Source organism: Erinaceus europaeus, chromosome 15 (genome assembly GCF_950295315.1).
Source record: "Erinaceus europaeus chromosome 15, mEriEur2.1, whole genome shotgun sequence".
Lineage (NCBI taxonomy): Eukaryota > Metazoa > Chordata > Mammalia > Eulipotyphla > Erinaceidae > Erinaceus > Erinaceus europaeus.
Genome location: NC_080176.1, coordinates 13,336,276 through 13,362,091, shown reverse-complemented (window position 1 = coordinate 13,362,091; position 25,816 = coordinate 13,336,276). Strand labels below are relative to the sequence as shown.

The window sequence follows — 25,816 nt, the reverse complement described above, 5'->3', positions numbered from 1 at the left end:
TATAAAAGTCAGTGTTTACCTTTTCAACTAACAAACCAAAAGCAGTTTCAACTTGAGCAAACATGCCATCAAATGCTACCAAAAGCATCTGACCAGCTGACATTTTTGGTGTTTCATCAACTGAACCATTTCTTGGCTGGATTAATTCACCATATTGAGCATGAAGTATTCTAAAGGAGGAAAAAAAAGTTAAAACACTCACACAAGAATAACCAATTTCAGAAAATGTAAAAAGTCCACAAGTGTCACATTTGTCATACAAAGTCTAAAAAATCTTTTAGATTATAGAAGCATGTGGTATGAAATAGGAGGACCTGTATAAGGATCCGGGTTCAAGCCCCTAGGCTCCCCAACTGCGGGGGGGTGGGGGGTTTGCTTCACAGGTGGTGAAGCAGGTCGGTAGATGTCTATCTTACTCTTCCCCTTTCTACCTTCCTCTCCCCTCTCAATTTCTCTCTGTCCTATCCAATCAAAAAAATAAAGTTATATATATGGAAGAAATGGCCACCAGAAGCAGTGGATTCATAGTGCTGGCACTGAGCCCCAGTGATAATCCTGAAGGCAAAAGGGGGGACACTAACACCAATCACAATCAAGTCAGTGGTTCCAACGTGTGTTAGGAATTATGTAAGCATATAACTATATTTAAATAACTATACAAGGTAGGGGAAGATAGTATAATGGATATGCAGAGACTCTCATCCCTGAGGCTCCAAAGTTCCAAGGTTCAATCCCCTGCCCCACCATAAACTAGAGCTGAGCAGTGCGTTGGTATATTAGAAACAAGCAAACAACAACAACAAAAACCCCAACTAGGTAACTTAACTGGTCTGGGTTTATAAACACAGAGACTGTGAACTATTGATAATAGAAGTCCCTAATATTTAAAATATTTTGAGAATCACAGAATTTCTAAAGATGGTGAACCTGGCAAAACTTAGTAAGGTATATTTAAATTTCCATCATATGGTATAACCAACTAGAGAGTACACTGAAATACCTGACATCTTGGGCATGTTCCATTTTGAATTAAGCAGTATGAACGCAGGGTTTCAAAAACTCATCTCTGACTTTATCATTAACTTAAGACCTATATATTGATAGTACGAGTGGGGAAGGTAGCATAGTGGTTATGCAAAATGACTTTCATGCCTGAGGTTTCAAAGTCCCAGGTTCAGTGCCTTTTGCATTACCATAAATTAGAGCTTAGTACTGCTCTGATAAAACAAAAGAAAAAGTCCTAATATACTGCTTATGAATATATACTATTTTCATTAATTTACATAAAGTGCAAAAATTAAACTCCCGATACCTATAATCCTCAGTTGGCAGAGGCATAGTCAGACCTGTTATATGGTACAGCCAGCCCCAGCAGGCTAGGGCTAACTGCAAAGCAGGGAGTCCTAAGACTAAACTGAAGCTATTTTTCCTTACACTGATAATTTAAAGACCTATTTGCTATATTGGATATGCACAAATAATAGCTGGTGACAATAAAAAGAGATCCCTGGGGACAGCACATTGTAACAACAATTATGGCATTGAGTGTAACAAGGCTAAAAATGGCCTAGAATCAGAAGCTGCTGTACCTATTGGGAGGCTTTCAGAAAAAGAGCTATTTGTTAGCATTATAGCTTCTTTATTAGCTGGACTTAGACCAAAAACCAAAACTATGGGTGGCTTGTAGCATGAGTGGCATACTGTGATCGCCATTTAAATATAAAGAGGCCCTATTGCTTACCCTCACCCCCAAACACCCTGCTTCCACAACTAGGCATCCATGATAAATATAGAGGTTGTTAGGATATATGGGTAGAAGTTAGTAAACTTTCATACAGCTAAAAGTTAGTGAACTTTCATATATATGGTTAACCAGAAAAGAGCCCCTATAGTGTGTGCTTACTTTACAGCAGATTTCTTTAGGTGGACAGTTTACTATATTACAAAAAACTTGGTGTATGATCTAGTTAGACTCATCCAAGAATGGGTTAAGAAGAAAAGCTAGTAGATTTAGCTCCAGGGAAAAATGTTTTTTCATACAGAAAGTCAGAACAGGGAGATGGTCAAAACACAGATGGTCATTTCAAGGGAACTTTCAAGGGTAGATTAGGATGCCCCAGACCTAGGGAACTTTTTAAACAATACATACCTATAATAATAATAATGTTGTTGTTTAAGGTTACTCCTGATGTTAATTGCTGGGAAATTGTGCCGATGTAGTCACATCTGCCATGTTGTCCCCTCAGGCTACTGCTAGTTCCCTCGAGAGTGCCTGTTCAGCCATGTTGCGCCCTCAGGGCATTGTCTATATCCCGGGATATTTGGAGTGCTTTGGTTACTCCTCCCCCCTCCCATTCTCACGAGAGTTATTATCCTATCCTGGAGTGCTATGGTTACTCCTCCCCCTTCCTATTCTCGCGAAAGCTGCTCCTATAAAAGCCTTTCTTCTTCCACACCCCGCTCTCTTGCCAGCGCTTCACTCCGGTGTTCAGGAAAGGTTACTGCGTGAGGCGGCCATTTTCGCTACCTCCACGTGGCCCAACCTGCCTCTCTAGCACCCAACTCTGAGGTGCCAGCACAAATAAAGATTTGTGTTTCCTCTTCGCTCCGGACCCCCTCCTCTCTCTCTTCTCCGCGGCCCGCGCACAACAGTTAATGAAAACAATTATACATGATGTCATCTGTATCCTTCATGTTAAGGAAAACAATTTTACATTATGTCAACTATATCTGGGCAAAAGTGTTTAAAATAAAGCTCTGCATAGAGACGGCAGAGATGCTTCTCTCCTGCACCTAAAGCAGCTGATGCGTCACTCACTTCATTCATCTCTCCGACTCCCCCTTTCCTTCAGGGACTCTTTGCCTCCAGGGTTATTGCTAGGGCTCAGTGCCTGCACCTGAATCCACTGCTCATGGAAGCTATTTTTCCCCTTTGTTGCCCTTGTAGTTTGAGCCTTGTTATGGTTATTACTGTTAATGTCATTATTGGATAGGGCAGAGAGAAATTGAGAGAGGAGGGGAAGACAAAGAGGGGGAGAGAAAGATAAGACACCTGCAGACCTGCTTCACCACCTGTGAAGCGACTCCCCTGCAAGTGGGGAGCCTGAAGCTTGAACCAGGATCCTTATGCCACCTGTCCTTGCACTTTGCGCTACATGTGCTTAACCCGCTGCACTACCACACGACTCCCCAGGGACTCTTAATTACTTTTCGCCAGGGCCAGCTCCCGACACTCAGTAAAACATTTTTTTTTTTTTTTACTTTCTATAAATCAAGTGATTTATTCCTTGAAGATTAACATGTGGATGATGGAGGAAGAGAGGGATACATGGGATGGTGATGACTGGGGTTCTCATGTTTTAAATCTAATGCCCTATGCATAGCACTACCTCCCAAGTTGCACACCAGTAATTATTTAAAAATACATGTGTGATGCTAGGTATTAGCAGATATGGTAGAGTGCACATACTACCATCGGGGGAGGAAGCTTTATAATAGTATCTCTATCAGTAAAGAAACGGGAAAAATGCATAATCACATATACACACACAGCTACCAGGAGCAGTAAAGTTGTCATCACACAGGCAATGGAGTCCCAGCAATAACTCTGGTGGCAGAAAGAGACTGACAGATGCGTTTTTGTTTTTCTTTTTTTTCCCTCCAGGGTTATTTATTGCTGGGCTTGGTGCCTGCACCATGAATCCACCACTCCTGGAGGCCATTTCCCCCACCCCTTTTGTTGCCCTTGTTGTTGTAGCCTTGTTGTGGTTATTATTATTGCCATTGTTGACGCTATTCGTTGTTAGATAGGACACAGAGAAATGGGGAGAGGAGGGGAATACAGAGAGGGGGAGAGAAAGATAAGACACCTGCAGACCTGCTTCAACGCCCGTGAAGCGACTCCCCTGCAGGTGTGGAGCTGGGGGCTCGAACCAGGATCCTTACGCTTTGCGCCACATGCGCTTAACCCACTGCGCCACCGCCCAACCCCCGCATTTTTGTTTTAATTGCTCAGCTCTGCCTCATGGTGGTGCTGGGGACTGAAATGGGACATTGGAGCCTCAGGCATGAAAGTGGTTTTGCATAACCATTATGCTGCTTTTTCCTAGCCCAAATGTGTGTTTTTCAGTTACGTGCTGGGATCTGGAGACAGCTCACCTGATACAGCATACACTTTACCAAGATCAAAGACCTGAGTATAAGCCCCTGCCACCACCTGGGAGCACCATATATAAAAGGTGCCAGTGTCTCTCTCTACCACTATTTTATAAATTTAAAGGGAAAAAGTCTGCTGGGAATAGCAGAATTAGACAGGCACAGAGCTCTGACACAACAAAATAAGAAGGGGGGGGACTTCATTAACTATTATTTCTGCCCTACATACAGTAAAGCAAGAGCTGGGAATCGATCTCTTTCACAAGAAAACAGAGTGCTACTAATATTCACTTACCTGGCAACATCTATATAATGAGCATGGGTTTCTTCCTCGAGTCCCATAGCCGCATTTCTTAAATAAGCTTGAAGGGATTCAACTAATGTCTGCAGGGGAACACCATCAGTTGTCTGCTCAATAAGACTGTCCAATTCATGGAGCATATTTTCTAACGTGTATTCTCCTTTCATTAAACATCTAAGTGCTTCTGGAAATATGATTTGCCGGAAATTTGAATTCAATTCCTGCAAAAATGTGAGAAATATATTTGTATGTTTAGATAAGTTGCACAATTAGAGAAATAATGCTATGAATTAATAACATGGGCAACTATAACCAAGTATAGTCACTGGCGGCAAATGTCCCGTTTTTATTTTAGGTGACTGTTTAACAAAGGGAGTAAATCAAGTTGCTTTCCTGAACTAAAAAGATATGAAATGTAGTCTAATATTAATTTTATTTTTTTATTTTTTATTAGTAATTTAATATTGATTCACAAAATTACACGGTAACAGGAGTACAACTCCACACTGTTCCCACCAACAGAGTTCTGAATCCCCAACAGCTCCATTGTAAACTACAACAGTTCCCAAGAGGCTGCAAACATGAGTGAACAGAAATGTAGTCTTATATATCTAAAAATGAACGTACAAAACTTGACGTCAACAAGAGCTTACCTGAAGTGAGGTGTATACTCCATTAGCTAAGTGAACAGCTTCAGATGCCTCCATGGGATTTGGGATGTCTAAGTCCTGTGGCACCAGGTGGCACTGTTTCAATAACTGTACCAAACATGTGACATTTCCGCTCATACTGCAAAGCTCCTCCAAGAACCAGGCTCCATCTCGAGAAGTTAGATCAACCAGTTGTTCTCCAGCACTTGAGGCTGCACCTTCCATCATCAAATTACGCCTAAATGCAATAAGCATTTATTTTTGTGAAACTAATTTAGCCATATTAACAAAAAAAAGAGATTATCTCAAAATTTCTAAGAAGGGGCCTGCAGAGACAGCCTAATAGTTCTGCAAAAGACTTTCATGCCTGAGGCTGTGGTATCTGAGGTTCAGTTCCTGTACATCACCGTAAGACCAGAGCCATAAGCCAGTGCTCTGGTCTCTCTGCCTCTCATTCAAAGTAACTTAAAATTTCAAGACAAATTATCTCAGTATGAGATTAGCTAACTCACCTTGTAAGGGTACAAAGGGCGGAAATAATTACACTTGCTAGACTCAATGATCCTTCTTCTCCGTTCTCATGAAGGAAAACTTTAATGCAACGCTCAATTTCTTTCAATTGGTCTTCACAAACAGGCACAGTGACAGCTTCTTGTTTCAAGCGTTCTACTTGTCTAATAAGTCTGCTGTTTATGTCTGCTGCATAACGCTGCAGAGTCATTTCAGTGGCTGTAATGAACTGGCACACTGTTGGGGGTGGTTGGGGAGCATACTGCAATTCATATCTATAAAGACAGAAAGACACACAAAAGTAAACTCCAAATGTATCAAGTACCTGAATGTTAGACCAGAAACTGTCAAATACTTAGAGGAAAATACTGGCAGAACTCTTTTTCATCTAAATTTTATACACATTTTCAAGGATACAAATCCAATTGCAAGGAAGACTAAGAAAAAGATAAACCAATGGGACTATATCAAATTGAAAAGCTTCAATCCAGTAAAAGAAACCACCATCCTAACAGAGGTCCCTTACAGAATGGGAGAACTTTATATACCATACATCAGACAAAAGGCTAACAAACAAAATATACAAAAAGTTGTGAATTGGGAGGTGGAATGCAATTCTGGGTTCGATCCCTGACATCACATATACCACAGTAATATTCTAGTGTGCCCCCCCATCCCTTTCAATAAAAAATAAAATCTTTTTGTCATCTTTATTTATTGGATAAAGACATCTAGAAATGTAGGGAGAAGGGGAGACAGAGAGATACCTGAAGCACTGCCTCACCACTTGTGAAGCTTTCTGCCTGCAAGTGTGGCCTGGGAGCTCGAACCCAGATAGATCCTTGTACATTTTAACATGTACACTCAACCAGGTGTGCCACCACCCGACTCCCCAAAATAAAATCTTCGTGACCCCAGTCAAATATGGGGAGAATATGAACAGAATATTCACCAAAGAAATCCAGAAGGCCAACACACGTATGAAAAAAATGCCCCAAGTCACTGATTGTCAGAGAGATGCAAATAAAGACAACAATGAGATACCACTCCACCCCTGTGAGAATGTCCTACATAAGAAATGATAACATGTGCTGGAGAGGTTGTGGAGAGGCGGGGGCAAAGGAACCTTGCATTGCTGGTGGGAATATAAACTGGCCCAATCAATGTGGAGAAATCTAGAGAACTCTCAAAAGGCTAGAAGTGGACCTACCCTCTCAACCAGCAAATTCTCTCCTCGGGATATAGCATAAGGAACCAAACACACTCACCCAAAAAGATCTATGTATACCTATGTTAATAGCAGCACAATTTTTCAAAAAAAAAATTTTAATATTTATTTTCCCTTTTGTTGCCCTTGTTTTTTACTGCTGTTGTAATTATTGTTGTTGCTGTTGTTATTGATGTTATCATTGTTAGGACACAGGGAAATGGAGATAGGGAAGACAAAGATGGGGAGAGAAAGACACCTGCAGTCCTGCTTCACTGCCTGTGAAGCGACTCCCCTGCAGGTGGGGAGCCGGGGACTTGAACCGGGATCCTTTTGCCGGTCCTTGTGTTTTGTGTCATGTGTGCTTAACCCGCTGCATTATCGCCCGGCTCCCAGCAGCACAATTTTTAATAGCCAAAACCAGAAAGCAAATTAGGTGTCCAACAACAGGTGAGTGGCTGAGAAAGTTGTGGTCCAGATACACACAATGGAATACTACTCAGCTATTAAGAATGATCAATAACACCTTCTTCACCTCAACTTGTACTGAGCTTGAAGGAATCATGTTTAGTGAGTTAAGCCAGAAAGAGAAAGATATAGAAAGATAGAAATAGGATGATCTCACAGACAAAAGTTGAGAAATAAGAACAGAAAGGGAAGCAAAGCAGAACTTAGACTAGAGTTGGTGCATTGCAACAACAAAAAGGATTGGGGGGTGAGAGGAATGTTCAAGGCCTGATATAGGCTGGAGGTGAGGGGTAAGACTGTTTTGCAGAAAACAGATCTTACACATGTACCAACAACTGTATTTACTATAAACCATCACCCCCCCCCAATTAAAAAGAAACAAAACAGAAAGAGTTGCCTGTTTATAGTGTAGTTACACCCTGCTTATAAATAAAGCCATGGTTTTTACAAAATAATTTATTGAAAAATGAATTACTGGGTCAGGGCAATAGCATAATGATTATTCAGAAGATCTGCATGACTGAGGCTCCGAGGTCCCAGGCTCAACCCCTGTACCATAAGTCAGAGCTGAGCAGTTCTCTGGTAAAACAAATAAAAAACAAAACAAAACAAAACAAAACAAAACACCCTCTCCTCCCCCTCCCCAACACACAAAGAATTTTGCTTCCAACCCTAATGAGAAATGAAGAAAATAAAGTACAGCCAACTTACTTCCTATACAATTCTTGACAGCGCTCTACTGTGGTGTTACAGATGAGCTCTTCCATCCAAGTCTTCCACTGTTCAATTCGATGTTTCTGAAATATGGCCTTTGGATATTGCAGAGCAACAGTGGCATAGTGATGCAGCTGTTCTAGACAGCCCCGCAGCACAGAGCGCCTCTGCTGCAGAAGAGCACCAACTTCCCCCTCCAGCTGCTCGCACTGGCTGATCAAGTGGGCTTGCCCAGCATTCTGCAGAAAGGCTGTAGCTGGCACATAGCTTGGAGGACCTTTTAGTAAAAACACAATTATTAAAGATAAGTGAAACCCTTTCAAACCAGCAGTCACTAAAAGGAAGTACAAACCAGAACTCCATACATCAACACACAACTACAAAACTCTCAAGTTTATCTAAAATAAGTCAACCCATACCAAGATCCATTTGTGTGCTTATCTCCTGAAGCAAACTTGCCAGCTGTGTTGCTTCTAAATTATTGAATGCAGCCTGATAATGTGTTATCCATTGTTCAAATTCATTCAGTTTCACCTGGATTGCTTCCTGAACAGCCCTTTGCTGAGTCTGTAGTTGAGTGTGTTCAGAATACCTAATGCAAAAAGTTCACAAAAAAAAAAAAAAAAGTTCTTCTGTGTATTCATAGTAATTTTCATTTGAACTGCCTGTTAACTTTAACTTTTCAATCTTTCCTTTAATCTTGAGGGCACTGAACAAAGTCCTTTCAACTATACTCAACAACAATTTAAACACAACTCTGTACATCAGACCTTTCGTGATAAAATTTTTAAGTAATCCAGTAAATAGACAGTTGCACTCTCAAGCATAAGGTCCTGCATTCAACCCTGACATCACATGTACTCTGGACCAATCGAACAACTGACCGACCTACCTGCCTGCCTATCTCATTTTCCCCACTGTAGGTGGGAAGCGAGGATTCAAACCCAGATCCTTGTGCTTAGTGCTGTATGCACTTATCCAGTTGCACAGACGCCTGGCCCCAAGCCCCCACCCCCTTTTAAGTGAGGCTTGATAAATTTTTGTAGTTTTAGATTGTTAGGCACTGTTTGATTCAACTCCTTTTTAATAAGTACCTGGTCTAGAGTGGAAGAGATAGCATAATGGTTATACAGAAAGACTCTCATCCCCGAGTACCTATTCCATGTTATGTTCATTCGCTTAGAACCCTTCTCTCTCTCTGGACACAAACACTCCAGCAGTACTGAGTTGTATCCCAAAACTTAAACTAATTGATGTAATGTTTAAAAAAATTCAGAACAGTAGATAAAATATTAGCCACTACACAAGTGAATAAGAGTCCAGATAAAAATAGTAGAGGAAAAAGTCAAAAGTCCTATTTTCTAAATACTAGACTTATAATTACTGATTCATGTATTTAAATATAAAAACATGCATAAGCCACTATAGTAATTCTGATTCAAGCTGACAATGTTACTCCTTGGGGGGGCATCTACTTAAAAAGGAAAGTATGAGTATGACACTGTTTTAAACCTGTGTTGTAGAGTATGAGAAGGATGATCCACTCCTTCAGCTCCTTCTAGAAACTCTATTTCTTCTAGCAGCTTGCCCTGCAGTTTCTCCACATCTGTGAGTTGCTCCTGCAAGCTTAGGTATTCATCTAAGCTACTGTCCAGTTTGGGAAGTACAACCAGCATCTCATCCCTGTTCTTAAACCAATTCACCTATAAAAAAGATATTAAGAAGATTATTATTTGTTAAAATAAAAAAAAAACATTTATTTTCCCTTTTGCTGCCCATGTTGTGGTTATTGATGTCATTGTTGTTGGATAGGGCAGAGAGAAATGGAGAGAGGAGGGGAAGACAGAGAAGGGGAGAGAAAGATAGACACCTGCAGACCTGCTTCACTGCCTGTGAAGCGACTCCCCTGCAGGTGGGGAGTTGGGGGCTTGAACCGGGTTCCTTACACCGGTCCTTGTGCTTTGCGCCATGTGCGCTTACCCCGCTGCTTCACCACCCGACTCCCAGAAGATTATTTTTTAAAAGACTTATTTGAGAGATGGGTAGGGGAGAGAGAACCAGAGCATCACTCTGGCACATGCAACAGCAGGGATAGAACACAGGATGATTCTTACAGAGTCAAGTAATAAATTAATGTGTCTGTCAGGCCACGTTAGAAAGACACCATGCACCTACCATTCATTCCAATTTCAATAAAGCCCTGATGGGGGCTGAGGTTCCCATAGCCAAAAACTGAGACTCAGTTACATTAATACTAAGTAGTGCCCACCATGGTACATGGAACAAAACTAGCATATTAATTACCAGGAATACGAAAATCAAGACTGGAGGATGCTATCTGGCTAAAATTAATCTATTTAAAATTAATTAGCCTATTTCTAAGAATATGAATTTGTCTTCATACAGGAAGAAGCATTTCCCATTAAAAAAAAAAAACAGCAAATTGGGAGTTAGGCGGTAGAGCATCAGGTTAAGTGCACATGGCGGAAAGCACAAGGGCTGGCGTAAAGATCTTGGTTCGAACCCCCCCCCCCCCAGCTCCCCATCTGCATGGGGGTTGCTTCATAAGCGGTGAAGCAGGTCTATAGGTGTCTATCTCTCTCTCCCCCTCTGTCTTCCCCTCCTCTCTCCATTTTCCCTGTCATATCCAACAACATCAATAACAAAAACAAAAATTAACAGCCACAACAATGATAAAACAAGGGCACAAAAGGGGAAAAAACAGACTCCAGGAGCAGTGGATTTGTGGTACAGGCACCTAATCTCAGCAATAACCCTGGAGGCAAAATAAAGTAAGTTAAAAAACAGCAAATTTCCTTGCTGTTCCACTGTCCTTAATTTATAAGCTAAAAAGCTTTCCAAAAAAAAATTTTTTTTTTCTATTTTGTCGCCCTTGTTATTGTTATATAGGATATCAGAAATGGAGAGAGGAGAGGATGACAGAAAGGAGGAGAAAAAGATAGACACCTACAGACCTGCTTCACCACCCATGAAGTGACCCCCCTGCAGGTGGAGAGCCGGGGGCTGGAACCCAGATCCTTATGCCGGTTTGTGGACTGCATGCTATGTGCTTTTAACCCACTGAACTTGAATGGAAATGCTAATGCATTTACTTGTTTGCATATAAAGAAGAGAACCAGAGTATCACTCTGGCACTTACGATAACAAGAATCAAACTCTGGGGGCCGGGAGGTGGCGTACCTGGTTGAGCGCACATGCTACAGTGCACAAGGACCCAGGTTCGAGTCCCCAGTCCCCACCTGCAGAGGGAAAGCTTCACGAGTGGTAGGGCTGGACTGCAGGTGTCTCTCTGTCTACCTATCACCCCCTCCCTCTCAATTTCTGGCTGTGTCTAGCCAATAAATAAAGATAAATAATAATAATGATAATAATAGAATCAAACTCTGGTACTCATGCTTACAAGTCCTAGGGGCTGAAGCAATGGATAGTGTTGGACTTCAGAACAGCTGTGATAGCATAATAGTTATGCAAAGACTCTCATGCCTGAGGCTCCAAGGTCCCAGGTTCAGTTCCCCACATTAACTTAATCTAGAAGTGAGCATTGCGCTGGTTTGAAAAAAGTGCTGGATTTGAAAGCATGAGATCCTAAGTTAGATCTCCTGTATTCCATGTGCTGAAGCAATGTGCTTATTCTATTTTCTGTTACTTGTGTTACTGTATTTTTAACAAAACAAAAACTGGATAGAAACAGAGAAATCAAGAAGGTAAGATGGAGACAGTGAGAGAAAAGGAGACACCTGCAGCTGAGTTTCACCACATGTGAAACTTTACCCCCTGCAGGTAGGGGATAGGGTTTTGAACTCAGACTTTATTTTATTTTATTTTTTTTCCCTCCAGGGTTATTGCTGGGGCTCAGTGCCGGCACCATGAATCCACTACTCCTGGAGGATATTTTCCTCCCTTTTGTTGCTCTTGTGGTTATTATTGTTATTGCTGATGTTGTTCATTGTTGGGTAGGACAGAGAGGGGGAGAGAAAGACAGACACCTGCAGACCTGCTTCACCGCCTGTGAAGCGACTCCCCTGTAGGTGGGGAGCCGGGGGCTCGAACTGGGATCCTTATGCCACCTGTCCTTACACTTTGCGCTACATGTGCTTAACCCACTGCGCTACCACCCGACCTCCAAACTCTGACTTTTTAAGTTAACTGTTAAAAAATAATAATGAAAAATAATAAATTAGTATGTACATAAATATAAAGTTAACTTTGTTAAAATATGACAATGACTTATTGGATTCACCTTAATTTCAGCTACTCTGGAAGAAAACAGGCTGCGGGTGATCTCCCGTTCCATCTCTCTCTTGTTCTGTTTGTTCTCCGCCTGTTGGCCGCCTCCACCATAGACAGCACCAGCAAACCCAGCCTCACCCCCAGCAGTCCAATCCACCAATGGGTCATATACAAAGGCCTCCAGTAGTGTCAGCAGAGTCTCTCTACCACGACGCATAATGTGCAGAACCTATTTTCAGAAGTCTTAGTAAGTTTTGCTATATTTTTTCTTAAAATGTAGTTATTCATTACAACTGTTTTTTTTTTTTTTTTTTTTTTTACTAATTGAAGAAGTATATAAGAAAACAGCATACCTGCTCACAAGAAAGCCTAAAAACACCTTCTACTCCAGTTACACCCAGTGCTGTTTCAATGTTCTGTGTCATTCGAAAAGGTACTTTCTCAGGAACTCTAAGGCTTTTACCTTGAAAAAATAAACTGTTAATATTCTTGTTCTTTCAACAAAAATTTGACCGTCATAAAAACAAAGTCCACTTTAATTTTACCTTTTTCAAAGCAAACATTGTAATCTATGTGAACAACCTCTCCAGTTGTCATATCTATGAGAACATTATCCAGATGTCTATCTCCAAGGCCAATTATGTATCCAACCATAGACATGACTGCCGTAGATCGGGCATAAGACTACAGAAAGGGGGAAAGAGTGAAGACAAAGTGAACACTGTTAGCAAGTACCTCTCCAACACTGATGCTCTAAAATTTATGAAACTCTGTAACACAACTCTCATATCTAGATAAAGTGCTAATATCCATTGGGGCTGCCGTACATGAGTGCCATGCACTGAACAGCTGTCATTAACACTGTGGTCTTATCTGTCCCCACTCAGTCATTGCCATAATACTAGATTAAAGCAAACAAACTATTATTTAGCCTCCCTAATTTGTACCCACAATCACCTCTATTCTGTCTTTAGATAACCTAATAACAGTTAAATATAAGGTTAAGTACAAGTCTTAAATGAGTAAGTGGAAAGAAAAAGGGAAAAGAGGGTAGCAAGATAAGATAGGTAAAAACAGATAAAAGACTAATAATGCTGACAGTCCAAACCAAAACTTATACCTGTGTAACTCTCCACCATTCATCAGGAGTGGTACAAGATGACCAAAGTTCTTTGGCAAGGAGATTTGGTGGCGTTGCCTCCATTAACTCTTCTAATACCGTCTTCATCACATGAAGAGGCCAATCCCGTCGGGATACATCCAGACTTAGTCCAACTGCTTTCAAGGCAGGACCAATCTTACTATAATAAAGTTCACTAGGCCGGGGAACAATTCCAGGGTTCTGAGGAGTTTGGTAGGAATCTTGAGCCTTAAGTGGAGAAAAATCACTTATTTCAAGTGTAAAGTAGTATTTTTAAAAGATGATTTGTGTGGCATATTTTGGATCTACCCAGCTGAACTTCAAGAAATTAACAGTTCTCAGATCTTCTACATATCTTTGACTTACCCAACTTAAAATTTTTAAAAAAAGAAAACTTAAAAATTTTGCCAACTGTCATACTGTATTAAAGTTCAGTTGACTCAATTGACATGTTATTTGTAACAGTCTTGTTTAAAGTCTTCTTGGGCAAGTCAGGAGGTATTCAGTGGGTTGAGTGCAGGTGGTGCGAAGGGCAAGGACTGGCATATGGATCCTGGTTCGAGCCCCCGGCTCTCCACCTGCAGAAGCGTCACTTCACAAGCGGGGAGGCAGGTCTACAGGCATCTATGTTTCTCTCCCCCTCTGTCTTACCCTCCTCTCTCCATTTCTCTCTGTCCTATCCAACAACGATATCGATGATAACAAAAACAATAATAACTACAATAAAACAACAAGGGCAACAAAAGGGAATAAATAAATAAATATTTTTTAAAAAAGTCTTCCTGGGCAACTGAAATACCTCACTTGGATATTATGCACCAGGTGCACAACTAAGGTTTTAAATCTAAGACCCACTACAATGACAGAAGCATTGGTGGGGGTGGTGGAGGTGCACCTGGTTGAGCAGACACATTATAATGCAAAAGGACCCAGGTTCAAGCTTCCAGTCGCCACCTGCAGAACCAAATCTTCATGAGTGGTGAAACAATGCTTGCAGGTGTTTCTTGCTCTCATAATCTTGCCCTCCCCTCTCAATGCCAGTCTCTATCCAAAATAAATAAATAAATAATAAAAAAAGATTTAGAAGACGCTGGGTCCCCTCTCTCTCTTTAAATAATAACAAAATAAAAGCTGTAATTGTTTTTTTTTAACCAGAGCACTGCTCAGCGCTGGCTTATGGTGGTGCAGGAGATTGAACCTGGGACTTTGGAGCCTCACACATGAGAATCTCTTGGTATAACCATTATGCTGTCTACCCTGGTCCAAAATTGTAATTTCTTTATGCACAGATTTAATTCTTCATCACTGATGACTTAATATAAAATTAATGCATTACACAAAATTTAGATATCTTTTCTCTAAGTCTCACCTATAATTTACTCTTTATTTTTTTATTATTTATTTTTAATATTATTTTATTTTATTTATTTATTCCCTTTTGTTGCCCTTGTTGTTTTATTGTTGTAGTTATTATTGTTGTTGTTGTTGTCGTTGTTGGATAGGACAGAGAGAAACGGAGAGAGGAGGGGAAGACAGAGAGGGGGAGAGAAAGAAAAGACACCTACAGACCTGCTTCACCGCCTGTGAAGCGACTCCCCTGCAGGTGGGGAGCCAGGGTTCGAACCGGGATCCTTATGCCGGTCCTTGTGCTTTGCGCCACCTGCGCTTAACCCGCTGCGCTACCGCCCGACTCCCCTATAATTTACTCTTTAATAACTGCTGTAGTCTTCTACCCCTTCTTTCTAACACTCCTTTCTAATTATTCTAACCAGAATTTTCTCATTTGGCTAGACCTGGCATCCACAGGTTCATTATTATGAAAATCTTTATATCTGTGGCTATTAATACTATTCCTAGAATTTATTAAATATTCAGATATGTAGCCAAAATGTTTTCTAAATCAAATGTCCATCCATATTCAAAATATAAATGTCAAAGATACTATATAAAAAGTCCAAGTCATGAACTCTAGAACCTGAGCTTCTCCTCTCTCATGCCTGAGGCTCCAAGGCCCCAGGTATTTTTAATTTAACATTTATTTATGTATTTTCCCTTTGTTTACCGTTGTAGTAGTTACTATTACTGTTATTGTTATTAATATTGTCATTGTTAGATAGGACAGAGAGAAATGGAAAGGAGGGGAAGACAGAGATGGGGAACCGGGGGCTTGAACTGGGATCCTTACTCCGGTCCATGTGCTTCACGCTACGTGCGCTTAACTTGCTGCACTGCCACCCGACTCCCAGAACCTGAGTTTCAAACAGCTTCTGGTTTATATATTAGGGGCTCAGTAAATCCAACAAAAACATTAAAGATGTAAAATAGCAATTACCGAGTGAAACAACTACAACAGTACCTGTAATACATGCATAATAAGATGAATAAAATGGCATCACTGCTATACTTTAAAACTTCATAAAATAAGAATCAAGGGGGTTGGGCTCCCCACCTGCAGGGGGATCGCTTCACAGGCAGTAAAGTAAGTTTCCAGGCATCTGTCTTTCTCTCCCATCTGCTCTCCACTATTAATTAATTTCTCTCTGTTCTAGACAATAACAATAATAATGACAACAACAACAAAGGTAACAAGGGCAACAAAAATAGGAAAAATGGCCTCCAGGTACAGTGGATTCGACACCGAGCCCCAACAATAACCCTAGAGGCAAAGGAGAAAAAAAATGCCTCAAAAACGTTTTGCTATAGTCTTTCTTCCCTTTTTATAAGCAAATAAAACTCCACAAAAAACCTGAAGTGCAATAAATTGTGGATATTTCACATATAACAGAGACTAGGGTAATATATGTTCATATTTATAAACACCCAGACAAAAGTATTATTTTACTCAACCTTTTGTGCTTGTAAAGCAGCTTCCCGTTGTTGCCATCGTTTATAAAGCCCAAACAGGGGTGTGGCTCCATCTACCCACTGAATCAGTCCTGATCGTGTTCCAAGAGGTGTTACAGAATAGTGTCTAGCATGGAAACGAGGTGTTTCCTGGCGATTAATTGTAGCAAACATGGTATTCACAATTGACAGGAATTGCATTATTCTTTCATCTAGATGTAAATCTTCTAGTCCTGTGGAAACATAATTAAAATAGCTAGAGTAAGTGAACGAATGGGGTGAGGGCTGAGCATTCACTTTTTTTTTTACTTCAATTAGCATGAGCAGTCAACTATTAATAGTCAAAGAGGCACACTGAAAGCTTCAGAAAACATTCTACTCAGTAAGAAAATATCAGACACTAACATTAATTGTATCTCAGTTAAGCTTGCACAGGTTCACGAAGTAGGCAGTGAAAATTCTTGCTACAACTTCCATTTAAATTCACTGAAGATACAGAATACTCTAAGCTGTTTATGACATGAAGAAACTCACCTGAAGCAACCCAATCACACATGAAAAGCACCAATAGTTAAATGGTGGATGTTCTTTAAAACCCTACCTTTGAAAAGATAAGGATAGCTCTTCCCATCTGAGCCCAGAAAGAGAAGTTTCTTTGGCTTGGTTTTGGTAGGTAAGATAGTGATGGTTCCACCCACACTGTAGATTGTGACAGTGTCTCTGGCTGAGACTTCTCCAGGAAGAGCAATTTCAGTGTTAGTCATGGCAGCCAACCATGGACTGATTTCTTCCAAACGCAAGATGTAACTTGCACGCTTTTGTGCTCTCTGTTGTAAACTCAACATTATCTGTAAGACAGAATTATTATTATACTACTTCCATTTCCAATCTAAAAAAAGTAAAGTTAAAATATCAACACCTGGTGTTTCTACAGTTAATATGGTTAAATAGTTTGGATATCCTGAGAGAGAAAACAATGGTGAGATAAGATGCTCTCTTTATCCCATGATAGAGGGCAGAGAAGAGTGAAAGAGACAACACTGAAACAAAACTGAACCACTGTATTGCACCAAATACAAAAGTAAATTCCAAGTGGATCAAGGACTTGGATGTTAGACCACTAACTATCAGATACTTAGAAGAAAATATTGGCAGAACTCTTTTACGCATAAATTTCAAAGATATCTTCAATGAAAGGAATCCAATTACAAAGAAGACTAAGGCAAGTATAAACCTATGGGACTACATCAAATTAAAAAGCTTCTGTACAGCAAAAGAAACCACTACCCAAACCAAGAGACCCCTCACAGAATGGGAGAAGATCTTTACAGGCCATACAACAGACAAGAGTTTAATAACCAACATATATAAAGAGCTTGCCAAACTCAACAACAAGACAACAAATAACCCCATCCAAAAATGGGGGGAGGACATAGACAGAATATTCACCACAGAAGAGATCCAAAAGGACAAGAAACACATGAAAAAATGCTCCAAGTCTGATTGTCAGAGAAATGCAAAGAAAGACAACAAGATTATCACTTCACTCCTGTGAGAATGTCAGACATCAGAATAGGTAACAGCAGCAAATGCTGGAGAGGCTGTGGGGTCAAGGAAACCCTCCTACATTGCTGGTGGGAATGTCAATTGGTCCAACCTCTGTGGAGAACAGTCTGGAGAACTCTCAGAAGGCTAGAAATGGACCTACCCTATGATCCTGTAATTCCTCTCTTGGGGATATCTCCTAAGGAACCCAACATATCCATCCAAAAAGATCTGTGTACACATATGTTCTTGGCAGCACAATTTAGCCAAAACCTGGAAGCAACCCAGATGTCCAACAACAGATGAGTGGCTGAACAAGTTGTGGTCTATATACACAATGGAATACTACTCAGCTATAAAAAATGGTGACTTTACCGTTTTCAGCCGATCTTGGATGGACCTTGAAAAATTCATGTTGAGTGAGGTAAGTCAGAAACAGAAGGATGAATATGGGATGATCTCACTCTCAGGCAGAAGTTGAAAAACAAGATCAGAAAAGAAAACACAAATAGAACCTGAACTGGAATTGGTGTATCGCACCAAAGTAAAGACTCTGGGGTGGGTGTGGAGAATACAGGTCTAAGAAGGATTCAGAGGACCTAGTGGGGGTTGTATTGTTATATGGGAAACTGGGGAATGTTATGCATGTACAAACTGTTGTACTTACTGTTGAATGTAAAACATTAATTCCCCAATTAAAAAAAAAAAAAAGAAAGAAAAAAATATAGAGAGAAGCTTCCAATGGAAGGGATGGGAACTCTGGTGGCAGGAATTGCATGGAATTATATCCTTCTTATCCTAAAACTTGTCATCTTTATAAATCACTAATAAACAAAACAAAACAAAAATTCAGAGGCTGTACCATCATGCTCGGGCTACTTGAACTTATGTAGAAAAACACCACAGCCCGAGTCTCCTGGGAGGAGCTGACTGCATACAAAGTGGCAACCAAGTCATAGCCAACTCAATAATCTGCACTGTGGGATCTGCTTTCATGTGGAAAAAAATTTCAATCCATAGTAAACTTTGTTTACTGAAGGACAAAGACAAATGCACACACTGCAAGTATTCACAGGCAAAAGAATGTGTAAGTTGCTGTGTGAAAAGTGGCACAGTGGATGAAATTAAAAGCTATGAAAAACCAGGCAAACAAAATTTGAAATCTCAGGTCAGTGAAAGAGCACTGTCAGATAGTTAATTCAAGTGTGTGACCCAGGTTTTAGCTTGGCCCCCACTACGCTGAAGCAAGCCCCATTGCTGTGGTCTCTTTCACACTCTCTCTTTATAATAAAGTACAAAAAAGAAAAAACGAGGGCAGGCGGTAGCACAATTGGTTAAGCGTCCATATTACAGTGTACAATGACCCGAGTTCAAGCTCCTGGTGTCTACCTGTGAGGGAAAGCTTCGTAAGTGTTGAAGCAGGGTTATAGGTGTCTCTCTTTCCCTCTCTATCTCCCCCTCCCTTCTCAATCTCTGTCTCTATCTAATAAAATATAATTGAAAATTAAACAAAAAATCTTGAACTCTAAAGCATAAGGTGCAGGCTTCAATCCCTGGTATCACATGTGCCAGACCAGTGCTCTGGCTTTTGCTCCCTAATATTTTTCCCTACAAAAAGGATAAATTAATAAAACAAAACCCAATAATAACACACATATATGATAAGATACTATTTATACTAAGTTTAAGAACAGGAAGAATCTAAGCAATGTATTACTTAGAACTGCATCTAGAAACAATTTTTGAATATAGCTAAGAATTTTTTTATTATATTTATTTATTAGACAGAGACAGCCACAAATTGAGAGAAGGGGATGATAGAGAGGGAGAGAGACAGAAAGATACTTGCAGCCCTGCTTCACCACTCACAAAGCTTACTTCCTGCAGGTGGGGGCCAGGGGCTTGAACCTAGATCCCTGCACATTGTAACATGTGCACTCGACCAGGTGTGTCACCACCCGGCCCCAGCTAAGATTTCTTAAGAGTTGTTCTGGAGAGAGAATTAAGGATGAATTGAGGACATAGAACTTTTATAGTTTTACTTACTTAACAGAGTCTATTTCTTTAGCTTCATTATAAGTAGTGAAGACCAGTATTCATTTTAACTTTCAATAATATTCTTTAGTGCCAGGAAATAGTTCATCCAGTAGAGCATGCACTTTATCATGCAGATAGACCTGGATCTGAATCCCTGCCATCACATGGGAGCACCTTGCAAAACAGGGGCTTCAAAATAGGAGCACTGGGATAAATCCCCCTCTCCCTCAAAAAGAGAAGGAAAAAAAAAAAAGGAGTCTGAGGGAAGCAACAGAATCCTACAAGTTTGGCCCCAGCAAACCCCCCTGGGGTGGGGGAGTAACTACTGAAAGCATACACAATTTGGAATGGAATAGCTCACTTAGATAGTGTGCTGCTTTGACATGCATATGATCCAATTCTGAGCCTGGCCTCCACTGCACTGAAGGAAGCTTTGGTGCTATTCTCTCTATTTCTATATGAAAATGTGCAATTTGAAAATAAAAACTATACAATTTTATAGTATTTTTCCTCTTACTTAACTTATTCATGCACACATGTGGATGCACATACTATAAAAAGCATTCCTTCCTCAGGGCACCGAAGATGGACCATCCAGTAGAATGCATACTTTATCGTGTGAGGACCCAGGTTAAAGTCCCCACTCACCATATGGGAACACCTGCCTGGGGAAAGCTTCATGAGTGGTGGAGCAGTACTGTGGTTTTCTCTCACCCATGAGAGACATGCTTTTCTTATGTAACATGTAAAATCAAAACAAAATCCACAGAAATTAAGAGTCTGCTACCAGAAGAATATGCATACATGGACTCCCCAAAAAAAGAAGAAAAAAATCCTGGTGGCAAAATTGAATAAAATATTCCATTCTTTTCTACTGGAATCCTTACCTGATTTACTAAGGAGACAAAGTAGACACTGCTGACGGAATATAAGAAAACAAGTTCTGATCACACACAATAAACATCCTTTAGGTAGAGCTCTTACGCTGTCAGTTATTTCCTTTCAAATTTAGCTGCTTCTTACTAAAAAAAGTAGATAGATCTCTTACTGGATGTACTTTTGTTTCTACATTGTATCTTTTTAAAATCTTCCCAGGCATCAGGGAGGTGGTGCAGTGGATAAAGTATCGGACTCCCTCTGGCATGAGGTCATCCGTTCAAGTCACTGTATCCCATGGGTCAGAGTCATGTTCTGGTTCTCTCTCATTAAAAAAAATAAAAGTTTTCCCATAGTAAGACCAGAACATTAAGAGCAATAAAGGGGATAGAGAAAGTGGAAAGAAAAGGAAAGCAACACAACAAAAACTACAAGGCAATTAACAGGCTGCCCCAACTAGTAGTGATGCTATTGTAACTGATAAAGCCAAAGAAATCATAGATTTAAAGAGGGCCAAAGCATGAAAGATATTTAACTATATTAATCAGTGAAAAAGCAGCCTATGCAGAAATGTCTAACAACCACTTAAAAAGGCCTGGCAGGTGGTTCAGTGATGGAACACAAAACTTGCATTCATGAGACCCTAGGTGTGATCTGTGGCACCACACATGGCTGAGTGTTACTCTGAAGACTTTTCCTGTACCTCTTTAAATGGAATCCAACTGCTTCCAGGCTTTGCAGGATTTGATGGTGTCTTCAGTTTTTCTAAGGCATTTTCAATTGCATCACCGTAGTTGTCCTGAAACCACTTTTCATGGGGGGTTTCTGCAGGGGCTGCTGTGATGCACTTTACATGCTCCAAAGCAAACACAATGGGCTTCATCAAAGCTGTGTGTTTCTCTCGCATGATTGCAATTTTCTCTTCTCTGACCGGGAAAATACAAGGATTTTAAATACACATGTAACAGTGCATCAAGTATAAGTAAATACTATTAAAGACTGTCTAGTATAGTAAAATATTATCAGCACAATAAACTAAGACAGCATGGTAAAGAATCCAGCAAACCAAAGGGTCAGCCGGGGTGTGTGTGTGTGTGTGTGTGTGTGTGTGTGTGTGTGTGTGTGTATGTGTGGTGGGGGGGATTGTGGTGGTGCATGCAACTGAAAACCATTTCCATTTACAAGAACCCTGGTTCAAGCTCCAACTCCCTACCTGCTAGAGGGGGGTGATTCACAAGTCTGAAGGTGTTGATCTTCCTCTACCCTCTCAATCAAATAAAACAGAAAGGGGGGAGGGGAGGAAAATGGGTGCTGGAGCAATGGATTCATAGCGTAGGCAACAAGCCCCATCAATAACTCAGACAGTGGTAGGTGGAAAGGAGAGACAGCTTCCCACACCCCTGCCAAAAAATGGTATACTGTAACTAATTGAAATAAATTAAATATTAAGAAAAAGACTGTAGACAGTTAAAGGACAACATACAACATGTGAAAATCATATATTTGATAATGGACTGCTATCTAGAATGCACTGAGTACATAAAACCAACCACAAATAAAATAAGCAACCTAGTTCAAAAATGGGCAATGTGGTCAAACTGGGAGTTTTCACAGATATGATACAAAATAGTCAAAAGCATACAGAAAGATGTTCAACATTACTAATAACTCATAAAATGCTAAAGTTAAAACCATAATGAGAAAACAATAAGGGCAACAAAAGAGAAAATAAATATAAAAAATGAGATAGGACTTTTAGTGGAGAAACGAGAACTTTTGCATACTGTTTGTATTGAGTGCAAAACAGTGTGGTCGTTAAAGAACTTAGTTTGGTAGTTTCTCTAGAATTTAAACATAAAATATCATAACCAGCAAATTACAGGCTTACACAATGAAGTAACTGAAAGCAGATATTCAGATACTTGTACATGCTTCATACAAGCATGTTTACAACAGATAATTGCATAAACAAAATGTGGTGTATGTCCAAACAATATTCTGCTATGAAAAAGAAAATTTTCTTTTGTATATTTATTTACCCTTGTTTTCAAAAAGAAAATTTTGACACACTCTACAATAGGAAAGAATTTCAAAACACTATGCTAAGCAAAATAAGCTAGATACAAAATGGCAAATACTACCTGATTTCACTTACATGAAGTGGTCAAATTTAGACACAGAAAATGAAATAATGATAGAAAGGAGGCGGGTGATTGGAGGTACACCTGGTTGAACACACACACTAGTGTGTAACAACCTGGGCTCAAGCCCAAAGGCCACACCTGTAGGGAGGAAACTTCACAAGCAGTAAAGCAGTGCTACAGATGCCTGCTAGCTCCATCTCTATCTTCTTCCTTCTATCCAAAATATATAAATAAATAGGTTTTTTTTTTAAAAGGAAAAGTGTTGGGTTGGGGGTATGTGGCAATACCATTTAATAGGTACAATGCTTCTGTTTGTGATGGTGAATAAATTCTGTAACTGGACATGGTGTTTGCTACACATTGTACATATTCTACTACTAAGTTCAATCATACCCTTAAAATTGGTTAAAATGGAAAATGCGTGGTTAGTACATTTTAAATTAAAATTAAAAGGCTTTGAGGCCATATATAGCTAAATGCACACATTACAGTGCACAAGGACCCAGGTTCAAATCCCTGGTCCCACCTGTAGGGGGAAAGCTTCAACAAATGGTGATGCATGGCTACAGGTGTCTCTCTCCCTCACTATCTCCCCTTCCCTCTCAATTTCTGTCTCTATCCAATTCTTCTTCTAGCGTTTGCCCTTCTTCCGTAGCCAGTCAACAGCGTCAGGTTGAGCCTGATGTAAAGTTTCGAGACCTCCTTTGAATCTGGAGAGGTGGCAGTCGTTGACTATGTGGGTCATAGTCTGTAGCTCTATCCAATAATATACAAGAATATTTAAATAAATAAAAGAGCAATTTTTTTTTTTTTTAGTAAAAATGTGTGAAAGCGTACTTGCGTAAAGTGTTATTGTTCTGGACTCTCTTCACCTCATCTTCAAGTTGCTGAATTCGTCTCAGGACATACATGTGTTGCTGTAACAGAACTCCCAACCAGAGCTCATCCCAGAGAACGGTAACTCTGCGCAACTCAGCCACCAGCATCTGAACCTGCACACAAAACAGCACAAGTGAATATACTCATCTACAAATCCACACACAGCACAGTTCTGCACACACTGAAGAAGATAATAAAGTGTGCATCTTTGGTTTGTACAACTAGAGAACCTTAATTAGTGATTAACTATTAGTGATTCTAATAATACAGGTTTGTAAAAGCATTTTTTCCATTATATTTATTTATTTATTGGATAGAGACAGCCAGAAATCCGAGAGGGAAGGGGATGATCGAGAGGGAGAGAGACAGAGAGACACCTGCAACACTGCTTTATCACTTGTGAAGCTTTCCCCCTTGAGGTGGGGAACGGGGACTTGAACCTGGATCCTTGCGCATTGTAACATGTGCGCTCAACCAGGTGCACTTCCACCCAGCCCCCTTGTAAAAGCAATTTTTGATTGTTCTCAAATACTCAAATATTACTACCATGACAATACAAATTGTTCGATCCCCCGCACCACCTTAAGCCAGAGCTGAGCAGAGATCTGGTTTAAAAAAAAATATATATATATATATATATATATATATAGTTTCAAATCAACTTTGGGGTGTTTTTATTTTCTTTTGTACCTGTAACACCATTGTAGGATTTGCAGAAGATAGCTTATCCACAATTTTGGTGTAGCAATCCTGCATCATGGCTTGATCTTCATTTAATCCACTTTTAGGCTCATCCTTATTGCTATCCTGAGAAGCAGGAGGACTTCCTCCCTCACACTCAGAAGCTAACAACTCTTCTCCTTGAATATTGCCAAGTAAAGTTGGAATTGCAGAGGAAAATTTATTTCCTATAATGAAATAGGAAAATAAGGTAGACTTGAATGCTTCTAACATATACTGAGGCAGGGAAAACATCAATAACTGAATCCACTCTAAATCATACATTTAATCAATTTGCCTTCAGTGCACTAAAACAACTAAAAGATCATGAATATTCTGTTATTTGACAAGTTGAGTTTTAATATTTATTAAATTCTAGGCTAATGGTGAAAAGATTAAGTGTTCCCCTACAGAGAGTTCAAGACTCAATTTCAGTCCTATGTCAATTACTCAGCTTGGTGAAAGTAACTAAACAGACAATTTCTCCCAAGTCCCCCCCCCCCCCTTTAAAGGATACTGTGAGTGTTAACAGTAACATGTCTTAGTGCCAGGGACACAGTAATTAATCCCTCAATAAGTGATAATTACTTTAAAAAATGGTAATAACTGTTACTAAGGGAAACTATCAACTGTGGAATAAAGCTCCAAAGAATTTACTTAACAAATTTTATGTGTATAATAACTAAATAGAAGTAACTTAACACGTCATACCTGAAGCCTGAGATTCACTACTAAGTGATATGGTGCCCACTATTGCAGGGTATAGGATGAGATGTGGGGAATCTTGAGCCACACGGCAGAGAAGGTTACAAATACTCTGGCGCACGTATACTTCAGGGTGGTTTAAGCGTGAGAAAAGTTGTGGAATAATTCCTTCAGGATAAGAAGAAAGACAGTCTTAAGATATTAGCATCTGATGGCAGGGAGGTGGTCTAATAGATAATGTAATGAATTCTTAAGTAACTAATGAGATGCCGAGTTCAGTCTGGGGTTCTTTATATTCTCACAGTAACTTTTTATTTAAAAAAAACTATTAAAATTTGTCAACATACTAGATACAAAAGAATTAAAGCCTACTTTGTTTAAGCATTAGTTCGAAAGACCTGAAATTTCTCCCCATGACAAGAATTACACACAATAGTTTTTGATTTGCAAGTTTCCTATGGTTCAGAGTTGTAATCAACAAGCAGAGCAAAACTTTAAGAAATGCTGTGGCAAAATGTATTTTTCCTAATGTCACAAAGGCAAACAATTTTTACATATGGAAAAATAAATTTTCAAAACCTGTGTTTACCACTCTTTTGAAAATTCATTTCGTACATAACAAATTCTGTCAGTCAGTCTTGCATTTCTGAAAAGGTGGAAACAAGTGCT

The 25,816-nt window shown here is 39.9% G+C and overlaps 1 protein-coding gene across 4 annotated transcripts in view; it reads right to left on the bottom strand.

Moving 5' to 3' along the window:
• The window catches only part of SMG1 (SMG1 nonsense mediated mRNA decay associated PI3K related kinase), a 147,705-nt gene that overhangs the window by 20,363 nt on the left and 101,526 nt on the right, over positions 1-25,816 (bottom strand). For all 4 annotated transcript variants that reach the window (XM_060172891.1, XM_007516538.3, XM_060172889.1 and 1 more), the window contains 17 exons: positions 25,154-25,315; positions 24,413-24,630; positions 23,681-23,835; positions 21,403-21,625; positions 16,843-17,089; positions 16,245-16,474; positions 13,377-13,625; positions 12,802-12,940; positions 12,610-12,719; positions 12,267-12,485; positions 9,518-9,708; positions 8,425-8,597; positions 8,003-8,282; positions 5,619-5,891; positions 5,110-5,344; positions 4,451-4,677; positions 20-170 (listed from right to left, as the gene is read on the bottom strand). In XM_060172891.1, coding sequence (XP_060028874.1) covers positions 20-170; positions 4,451-4,677; positions 5,110-5,344; positions 5,619-5,891; positions 8,003-8,282; positions 8,425-8,597; positions 9,518-9,708; positions 12,267-12,485; positions 12,610-12,719; positions 12,802-12,940; positions 13,377-13,625; positions 16,245-16,474; positions 16,843-17,089; positions 21,403-21,625; positions 23,681-23,835; positions 24,413-24,630; positions 25,154-25,315 — 3,482 coding nt within the window. The remainder of the gene's footprint in view (positions 1-19; positions 171-4,450; positions 4,678-5,109; positions 5,345-5,618; positions 5,892-8,002; positions 8,283-8,424; positions 8,598-9,517; positions 9,709-12,266; positions 12,486-12,609; positions 12,720-12,801; positions 12,941-13,376; positions 13,626-16,244; positions 16,475-16,842; positions 17,090-21,402; positions 21,626-23,680; positions 23,836-24,412; positions 24,631-25,153; positions 25,316-25,816) is intronic.